Here is a 10,941-nt window from a genome sequence, read left to right on the forward strand (position 1 = left end):
TTATTCTTCTAATATAACAACAACAATAATAATAATTCTTTCAACCCCAGTACTCATCTGGTACTTAATTTATCAACCCTGAAAGGATGAAAGGCAAAGTTGACCTCGGCAGAATTTGAAACCAGAATGTAAAGATGGGCAAAATTCTGCTAAGCATTTTTCCTGACATGCTAACAATTCTGTCAGCTCACCAACTATAATAGTAATAATAATCATTTCTACTAAAGGCACAAGACTTGAAATTTTTGGGGAGGGGACTAGTTGATTACATTGACTCCAGTGTGTCACTGGTACTTAATTTAGCAACTCCAAAAGGATGAAAGCAAGGTCGACCTCAGCGAAATTTGAGCTTAGAATGTAAAGATGGCCAAATTGTCACTAAGCATTTCACCCAGCAAATATAATAATAATAATAATAAAAATAAATTCCATGCCGGTGATGGTGTGTTTATGTCTCTGTAACTTAGTGGTTTGACAAAAACAACCAATATAATAGGTACCAAACTAAGCCACCAGGCAGTGGCTCTCATGGCTTCTGATCTCAACTCCTTGGAAGTGTTATCATGTACATTGTTATGTCTTGGTATAAAAAGATGGGCTGCAGCAAATATTCTGCTCAATAGCACAGATTTGTTTGTCAGTTGTTTGACCTGAGCCAGTTGAGCATGTCCTTTAGTGGCTGATGATATGTGCATCTCTGATTATGAGCAGAAGTAGTGGGGGTGCATTATAGCCATGTGTTGAGAGGAATTCTTTGAGGTTTGAATAATTCACTCTGGAAATATGGTGTTTTGTTCAACGTCCTTAAATAAACCTTATTCAGGGACCTTTTGAATGGGATGGACTACTCAACCTGGCGAAAATTCTAACTGGGACTCACCTGCAAGGTCTTGTGCTATTTATTTTGACATGAGTTCATCATGTCATGCACATATGGTTGTGATGCATGTGCCTGATGTACCCTTATCAGACAGTCATGATGGGTGTACTGGGCTTTGCATATTTTACCCCAGTGTCACTTTGATGGCATTCACTGCTCTCTCACTCAATAATAATAATAATGGTTTCAAATTTTGGGTCAATGCCACCATGTTCAGGGGTGAGGTAAGTCGATTACATCAAACTCTGTGTTCAACAAGTATTTAGTTTATCAATTCCAAAACAGTGGAAGGCAATGTCAGCCTCAATGGAAATAGAACTCAGAATGTAGAGATGGATAAAATGCCTTTAAGCATTTACCCGGTGTACTAACGATTCTGCCAGCTTACCATCTTAATAGTAATGATAATAAATATAATGATAACAATAATAACAAGAGCACTCAGAGAGCTCAAACATCCCCCAAGGCAACACCAATGTCCTCTCAGTGATTAGCCAGGGATGATTTTTAAAATAAGAATATCTGAAATAAACTCGACTGCTCTCACAAATGAGAATACTAAAAATGAACCCAACTGCTCTCAAAACTTAAGTAAAAAAAAAACCAGGAAAATAATCCAGAATCCTTGTTCAGTTCCAGATCGATCCCAAAATCTAATCAGTTTGTGCCAGTCACGAAGAAATTTTCATCCGAATCCATCCAGCAGTTCTTGAGATATATTATCCACGGACAAACAAACGTGGCTACAAACAATACTTCTTCCTTGACTAAGGCGGAGGTAATAACAACAACGATGATGATGATGATAATAATAATAATATACAGTAATTATATTGGAAACTTCTAAAAAAATGTATATTCATATTTTTAATATTTTTTTCTTCAGTGGCCTTGTCCAGTCTTATGAAGTGAATGCCAGCCAAGGAAGTGTTCAACTGGTTGATAAGCGTAAATTGGTTTGGAATATAGGTACTTTTAATAAATATATATATTTTTCAGTTTTCTTTCTTTCTTACACACACACACATTATCTTTACCATTTTTTTCTTACTATATTTCCTTTTTAATTCTCAACGTATATGCATTTATTTTATTTTTCTACTTCATTCCTCATTTCCTTTTTGTGTGTATTTCCTTTTCCTATCTTTATTATCATCATCATCATCATCATCATTATTATTATTATTATTATTATTATTATTATTATTATTATTATTATTATTATTGCATCAGCATGTTGGCAGGAACAGTTGAGAAATTGTTTAAATACTTTACAGTCATTAGTTTCAACCCACTAAATTTCTGTATTCAAATCCACCAAATATGTTGTTTTTATTTTTTTTTTTTTCATCAGATTGTATAACAAAAAAAATATACTGAAATCAACTTAATTAATAACCACTTGTTTCCTCTCTCCCTGGATTCTGATTTTATTTTTCACCCGTTAATTAACAATACTTCTTGCCTGTGAAAATTGCCTTGTGCCTAGGTCTAGTCCCCAAAAAAATATCAAATATCATTATTATATTTTAACATGTTTTCTTCTCTCTCCAGAAATAACTTCATAGGAGAAAAAAAATCAATAATTAAACAAAACTAGAGTAAAAAAAAAAATCAGTGCTTAATGGAAATTGGACAGAATTGGCACAAAATGTATGAATCTCAGTAGCAAAGGTATACAAAGGTGCAAATGTAGCTGTGTGGGTAAGAAGTTTACTTCTCAACCATGTGGTCTTGGGTTCAGTCTTGCTGTGCAGTACCTTGGACCGTCTACTTTAGTCTCAAGCTGACCACAAAGCCTTGTAAATGGATTTGGTAGACAGAAACCAAAATAAACTTGTCATGTACATATACGTGTGTGTGTTAATCTTAATATCATGTGATAATTGTAAATAAGTGTTTTTTGTCATAGAAGTAGTATCCTTCATTTTCAGTATTGTGCAAGATGATGTTTAGCCATGGGGAAATATTACATTACTTAGAAACAGGGAAAGGTTGATGACAGGAAAGGCATCTGACTGTAGAAAATCTATCTCAAATAAACTCCGTCCAACCCATGCAAGATGGAAAAGTGGACATGAAATGACGATGTGTATGTGTGTGTGTCTATATGTGTTTTGTCCCCTCACACATGCCAGTGATGGTGTGTTTATGTCTCTGTAACTTAGTGGTTTGACAAAAGACACCAATATAATAGGTACCAAACTAAGAAAAAGATAAGCACTATGGTCAGTTTGTTCAGTTAAGCCCTTCAAGTCTGTGCCCCAGCATGGGCACAGTCCAGTGATTGAAACAGGTAAAAGATAAAAGGCTAATCACCTAACACACACACACACTCTCTTTCCCTCTCTCTCTCTCTCGCTTCCCCTCTCTCTCTCTCTATCTCTCTCTCTCTCTCTCTCTCTCACTCTCTCTCACACACACACTCATATTCTAAAAGTAGAGTAGCCAGAATAAGAATGAGGGGAAAAGATCAAAGTTCAGAGATCTATTGCCTCTGCTGACAACTGATGAATTCTCTCCCTCTCCAAGTGAAGGACTGGTTGTATGGTGCTTGTTAACAAAGTTTGAAGTTGCATGAGAGTTAAAAAAAAAAAACGAGCATTGAATGCGGAGGATGTACAAAATGTTGGAAAGAAATCTTATATCGACCCTGGTTGAGAACCACTGATCTACAGTTTGTGCTGCTTGGGGCAGTAATTGAGTTTGCCACCCTCACTTGGCCAGTACTGCCTATACAGGCTTATAGAACAGACCCAAAAGTGCTACCCTTAAAACACCACCTGGGATGGACTTCTCCCATTGCTTACCTTTAGCTACATGACTGGCAGTGTTGGTGGAGGCATGTGAAGATGACAGTGGGATTAAAGAAGTGTCAGATGTTCCAACTGGATGGAACCTGCAGGAAAGGTTATGAGAAGTAGTGGTGGGGTTGATATCAGGATACAGAAACTGATGAAGGACATGACAAAGGTGGTAGGAGGCTCTGCTGGGGAAGGTTCCTTTAACTATTGCAAGTATGGAAAAATAGATCGAGAATGATAAAGCTGGTATTAGCAGCGGCATATTACTTTGAATAACAATAAATCTAATATTCATTTGGCAAATACAGTGGGCTTCCACACAGTTTCCCTGTACCAAATTCACTCAAGGCATTAGTCAACCCAGCTCTTTAGTAGATGCTTACCCAAGGTATTGTACAGTGGGACTGGAGCCAAAACCACATGGTTGCAAAGCAGGCTTCTTAACCAAGCAGCCATGTTGAGTAAATAAAATAGTGGAAACAATTTGAAGAACCCTAAAAGGTTTAATTTTAAAAGTCCTCTTTTTTTTCTATCTTTTGTCCACCTGTATCAGACATGCTGATCCAATTAAACCAACCCCACTAATTGACTAATATTTTATTTATTGATCCAAAAAGGATGAAATGATGCAAAGCTAATTTTGGTGGTATTTGAACCCAGAACACAAATAATCAGAACTAAATACTGCACAATAGTCCATCTAAGACATTAATGTTTCTACGGATCCACTACCTTAAAATACTACATTGTATTAATGTATCTTTATTCTAAATCTTTCTGCTTATTACTTTCAATAGGGCAGAAGTTCCCTAGTAAAAACCTTGAAGTTTTCCTGACGTCAACCTTATTACTCAATAAACAGTTGCCTACAAATCCTGACATGTATGAAGATCCTTTTTGCATTGACCTGAATTCTTACGTTTTGGTGAGTCTTTTTATTTATTCATTTTCTTTTACAGAATAAGGTTGTGTTTTTTGTTATTGATTTTCTTTGCATTTTACTGAATATTTAACCATTTTCTTACCGTATTTAAGTTGAGACCCTAAATTTTGTTTCAATTCATTTTGGAAATAATGACATATTTAGTAAAATAACTTTGTCATTGTTAAGCTTGTGTTTAGAGCATAGATGAAGATGGGAAATTTTTTTTGAGATTTTAATTTAAAATGGAGCTTGTATCATAGAATCAGGGTTAGCCTATGATGGATTGGTATCAAAAGAATTAGGGTGTATACTTTTAGAAAAACAGATATTTGAGACCAACAGGATGGGCATTCTAATAAGTAGCAGTCACTAAGGTGGGTGGCTCTTTTGGCTGTGTGGTAAGAAGCTGACTTCCCAACCACATAGTTGCGGGATCAGTCCCACTGTGTGGCACCTTAGGCCAATGTCTCCTACTATAGCCTCATGCCAACCAAGGCTTGCTTGTGAGTAGATTTGGTAGATGGAAACTGAGAGAAGCGTGTTGTATATGTGTGTGTGTGTGTATATATATATATATAATATATATATATATATATATATATATGTTTATGTATGTATTTATTTATTTGTGTATATATGTGCCTCTCCCCCCACCTCCCTGAAATCGCTTGACAACTGATGCTGGTGTGTCTATGTCCCTGTAACTTAGTGGTTCAGCAAAAGAGACCAATAAAATAAGTACTAGGCTTACAAAGAATAACTCCTGGAGTCGATTTGCTCGACTAAAGGCAGTGCTCTAGCATGGCCTCAGTCAAATGACTGAAACCAGTACAAGAGTAAACACACAGCTATATCATTAATAACATTCTTAATGATTTTCTCTTATCAATATTGGTTTCAAATTTTGGCACAAGGCCTGCAATTTTTGGCAAAGGCATAAGTCAGTTGCATCAGCCTCAGTGTTCAACTGTTTTTTTTTTTTTATTGACCTCCAAAGGATGAAAGGCAAAGTCAACTGTGACGGAATTTGAACTCAGAATGTAAAGATGGACGAAATGCCATAAAGCATTTTGCTTGGCGTGCTTGCAATTCTGCCAGCTTGCCGCCTTATTCTCACATCAATACTGAACCAGGGAAGCTTCAACATTTGTCAAAATGCAATATGAATATGTTCTGAATGGAGCACTCTAACTGTGTACAACACTTCCAAGTGGGCCACAATAAAAATGTTAAGTAGCCACACCTATGACCCAGGTGGCTACTTAACATGCTGCTCATTTGTGGTTTGATGAGTGTTTTGAGTTCAACAGGTTTTAAAGGATGGTCACTGGTGTAGTTCTTACAAATATTCAGAAAAATAGGCACTTGAAATCGACAGGAAGGGTGATACATCAGGAAGTAGTGATAATAATAATAATATGATTTCTGATTTTGGCACAGGGCCAGCAGTTTTTGAGGGGAGGGGAAGTTGATTAAACCGACCCCAGTATGTGACTGGTATTTATTTGATTGACTCTGAAAGGATGAAAAGTTAAGTCAACCTCAGTGGAATTTGACCTTAGAACTTAGACAGGTGAAATGCTGCTAAGTTTTTTTGTCCAGTGTGCTAATGGCTCTGCCACCTCAATAATAATATTAATAATAATAATAATAACAACAACAACAATAATAATAATAATAATAATAATAATAATAATGATGATGATCTCAAATTTTGACTCAGGACTAGCAAGTTTTGGGGTGGGAGCAAGTCAATTTTTTCGATTTCAATGCTCGACTGGTACTTATTTTATCAACTCCGAAAGGATGAAAGGCAAAGTTGACTATAGCAGAATTTGAACTGAGAACTTAAATGCCACTAAGCATTTTATCCAGCATGTTAACAGTTCTGCCAACTCATTGCCTTAAGAAGTAGTAGTGTTAGTAGCAGTAGTAGTAGTGATAATAATAATAATATAATAATAATAATATAATAATAATAATAATAATAATCCTTTCTTCTAAAGGCACAAGGCCTGAAATTTGTGGGGCAGGAAGAAGTTGATTACATCGACCCAAATGTTTCATTGGTACTTAATTTATTGACCCTGAAAGGATGAATGGCAAAGGCAACCTCAGCAGAATTTGAACTCAGAACATAGCAATGGGCAAAATACTGCTAAGCATTTCATCCAGTGTGCTAATAATTCTGCCAATAACTAGTTTGTTGCATACAGTGCTCAAGTGCACTACAATCATCATCATCATCCAGTGTTTTAAATTTGGGTTTTGTCCCCATTAACGGGGGTAGCCGGATCCACCTCAATGCCATAGCAAGTGAAGTAGGCAGGTGCAGCCCACCCCAACCTTTGGGCTGGCTGGCGCCCATTCTCCCTTGCTATCATGAAGCTTTTTTGGAGCTGGATTTTCTACAGGGAGCATGCCCTTGATTACCCCCAGCCTCAGTTTCTAGACATGAGTGGTCCTGAGACCAAAGCCTCCACCATGATTTTTAAGAAATGTGGTGGAAAACTAGCTCAGGAAGGCAGGGATGCTACTCCCTGAGACCCCTTTCAGAGACCCCTACCTATTGGAAAAAGTACCTACTTCGTTGGAAAAAGTTAAAAGAAGGGACAGAGAGCAAACATGTAAGTCAAGTAATGAAAGACGGCAACAAAGGCTAGAAGTACATGCACAGGAGAAAAAATAAAACACGAAATGACACAAAAGTGAACAGAAAAGAACCATAAAGAGGAATGGATATTCAGACACATCAGGAATAGAATTGGTGAATTTCAGGAAATGAGGAATTTTTGGAGACTACACTGTCCTGACAGCTAACAACTGATGCATGTAATTTATTACATACTTCAACAACTCTGAGCTTGAACAAATATTTCTGAAAGTCGTGGTTCCTGACACAGATATGGCTGTATGGTTAAGAAGTTTGCTTCTCAGCCACAGGGTCTCAGGTTCAGTCTCACTGCATAGCTCCTTGGGCAAGTGTCTTCTATTATTGTCCCAAGCCGATTAAAGCCTTTTGAGTGGATTTGATAGATGGAAACTGAGAGAAACTTTTTGTGTATGTATATATGTGTGTCTGTATGTTTTTATATATTTGTGTCTCCTTGTCTTGGCATCATATTGTTGCTATCATGTTAAAGGATCATATGTCCAAGTTTGGCCAAATGCATTCTTTTTTTCAATATTCAATTTTGTTTGCAATAGCCAGTCCTTTTAGTCAACCTATCATATCTCCAGCTGCTTCAGATGCCAAGATATGAAAATTGTCAAAATGTAGTACAACAGGTTAGCATTTTTCAAAAGTGTAGTAAGTCCCACATATGACAGTTTTGCAAAATATTTCTGACTGAAAATTTCGTACATTCATGGAGTTTACAATTTTACACAACCCACCAAAGTATTACTGTTAAGCTGAAACTGTTGCTAATGGACAAAGAAATGGAATGGTAAAACTATTTTTTTCATTTTCTGAAAAAGCAATGTTTTGAACTTACAACACTTTTGCAAAATGACAACGATATGATAGTTGTAAATGAGTGTCACTGTCACACAAGCAGTACCATTAATTTCCAATATCCTGCAGAAACATGTCTAACCATGGGGAAATATTATTTTCCTTGGAAAGAGGTGAGGGTTGGTGGCAGGAAGAGCATCTGGCCATAGAAAATCTGCCTCAATAAACTCCACCTGACCCCTGCAAATATGGAAAAGTGAACATTAAAATGATATCAATGTCCATGGGTGGTCAAGGTATTGAATTCAAGTCACCATCCTTTTATATCTTCACACTGCTACTAAGACATTCATCTCATGTTTATCTTTCTCTCCATCCATTCATTTATTCTATTCTATAAATTTATATTTTCACATTTATTTTGCAAAATTAAAGCAAATTTCCATTAATCTCTTTGTCAGCTCACATTTCGGATTAATGATTTTACACAGTCAGGATGTCATGTGGATTCAAAATCTGTACAAGTGAAAGGAAAATTGAAATGTAAACTAAATACAGGTAATTTATCATTTATTTCTGTTTACCTCTGAAATTTATTGAATTTCTGTTTATTTAATCCTTTAGCATTTACCTTATTCTGGCAAATATTATGTTTATTTATTCACATTGTTTTGAATTAATCATGCCTTATCTCATAGCTTTGAGATTTCATCATCATCATCGTCAATGATGTGATTGTTTATTTTTAGAATGACATTGTAGGGTAAGAGTGAGAAGCTTGATCTGGCTAGTTTGAACATAAAACGAGGAGAATGTATAGGGCTAAACTGGTTTAAGTACTAAAGAATTAATTCCATTAGTGATAGGAAACAGTGGTTGAGGGATCAGGTTGTATCACTTCAAGATCATCTGTTACTAGGTGTACTCCAGGCTTTAGTTTCATCATCATTGCCATCGTTTAACATCCGCCTTCCATGCTGGTATGGGTGGGACGGTTTCACAAGAGCCAGTCAGGCGGAAGGCTGCACCAGACTTCTGTGATCGTTTTGGTACGATTTTTACAGCTGGATGCCACTCCTAAAATCAACCACTCAGCAGAATAGACTTAGTGCTTTTTGCGTGGCTCAAGCGCAGGCAAGGTCAGTTTTGGCAAGGTTTTTGCAGCTGGATGCCCTTCTGAACACCAACCACTTTACAGTGTGGACTGGGTGCTTTTAAGTGGCACCTGCACTGACAGGGTCACAAAGTACTTGCAAGACAAAAAAAATTTCTTTTGAGAGGGGAGGGGGCATTGGAGGAGGTGCTCTTGTGTCAGATGATGAAAGGTTATTGTGAGATAGAAACAGGTGTCTTGCTTTAGAGGGGGTACAAGGTTGCCCGGCCAGAGAGAGAGATCAGGACTGAAGACAGAAATAGGTTCGCTACTGCAAAGGAAATACATGGTTACCCAACCTGAAGAAAGTGCAGGAGAAGGAGAGAGAGAGAGAGAGAGTGGCAAAATGCTGGGCATACTCACAAGAACAGGGATTAGTAATCACTCTTAGTTTGTGATTGAATAGATAATCTGTTGAAGAGCCTAAAATTTAAGAAAAATCTGTTTACTATAATTCTAATATGTTAATTTTGTATAAAAACATATTCGGCGGCGGCGGTGCCGTCGGCGGCGTTTCTTCTTCTTTTACTTGTTTCGGAGCACTGCCTTTAGTTGAACAAATCAACCCTAGACCTTATTCCTATCAGTACCTTTTGCTGAACCAATAAGTTACAGGGACGTAAACACACCAACATCGGTTGTCAAGCGATGGTGGGGCACACACACACACATATACATATGATGGGCTTCTTTCAGTTTCTGTCTACCATATCCACTCACAAGGCTTTGGTCAACTCAAGGTTATAGTAGAAGATACTTGCCCAAGTGCCATGCGGTTTTTAAATACACAGTGATATTGTTTCATTGTTGCAATAATATTTAGAATAAAATTTGATAACATATCCTCCACTGTCATCTATTTCACTACGTGGCACCTTGGGCAAGTGTCTTCTATAGCCTTGGGCTAACCAAAGCCGTGTGAGTGGATTTGGTAGACAGAAACTGAAAGAAGCCCATCGTATATATGTATATATATATATATAAATGTATGTGTGTATACGTTTGTGTGTCTGTGTTTGTTCCCCCAACATCGCTTGACAACTGATACTGGTGTGTTACATCCCCATAATTTTGCGGTTCTGCAAAAGAGACCGATAGAATAAGTACTAGGCTTACAAAGAATAAGTCCTGGGGTCAATTTGCTCGACTAAATGTGGTGCTCCAGCATGGCCACAGTCAAATGACTGAAACAAGTAGAAGAGAGTGGGTAAAAGAGTATATCATATATTTATTGTTTCTTTTAATTTTCTGTTTTTATTCATTTATTTTTTAATTAATCAATCATTTACAATTTTATTCCAGTTCATGAATATGTATCATCTCATTATAAATTCTGGAATATACATGGTAATTCTCTTACAATAACACCACAAAGCTGATAACACAGAAGAAAGTGTAATTTATTGGTTATTATTATTGTTGTTGTTGGTTTTTTTTTCCTTTTTGTAAATTCTTTTACTTGTTCAAATCTTATAATAAAATATATAGTAAGAACTGTTTGTTTTCTTAAAATTTATTTCAAAAGCAAGGCAGCAAGCTGGCAGAAACATTAGCACACCGGGTGGAAATGCTTAGCAGTATTTTGTCTGTCTTTACATTCGGAGTTCAAATTCCGCTGAGATTAGCTTTGCCTTTCTTCCTTTCGGGGGTAGATAAATTGAGTACCAGTTGCATATTAAGGTCGATCTAATCGACTGCCCTCCCCTCCCCAAAAATTTTGGG

At 36.8% G+C, this 10,941-nt stretch overlaps 1 protein-coding gene across 1 annotated transcript in view; it reads left to right on the forward strand.

Moving 5' to 3' along the window:
* Window positions 1-10,714, forward strand: part of LOC115213435 (AP-5 complex subunit mu-1) — a 46,070-nt gene extending 35,356 nt beyond the window's left edge. Inside the window, exons 11-14 of the mRNA XM_029782411.2 lie at window positions 1,767-1,849; window positions 4,482-4,609; window positions 8,528-8,624; window positions 10,522-10,714. Coding sequence (XP_029638271.1) covers window positions 1,767-1,849; window positions 4,482-4,609; window positions 8,528-8,624; window positions 10,522-10,598 — 385 coding nt within the window. The 3' untranslated portion in view covers window positions 10,599-10,714. The remainder of the gene's footprint in view (window positions 1-1,766; window positions 1,850-4,481; window positions 4,610-8,527; window positions 8,625-10,521) is intronic.
* The last annotated feature ends 227 nt before the right edge of the window (window positions 10,715-10,941 follow it).

The sequence above is a fragment of the Octopus sinensis genome, linkage group LG6, assembly GCF_006345805.1.
Source record: "Octopus sinensis linkage group LG6, ASM634580v1, whole genome shotgun sequence".
NCBI classification, from domain to species: domain Eukaryota; kingdom Metazoa; phylum Mollusca; class Cephalopoda; order Octopoda; family Octopodidae; genus Octopus; species Octopus sinensis.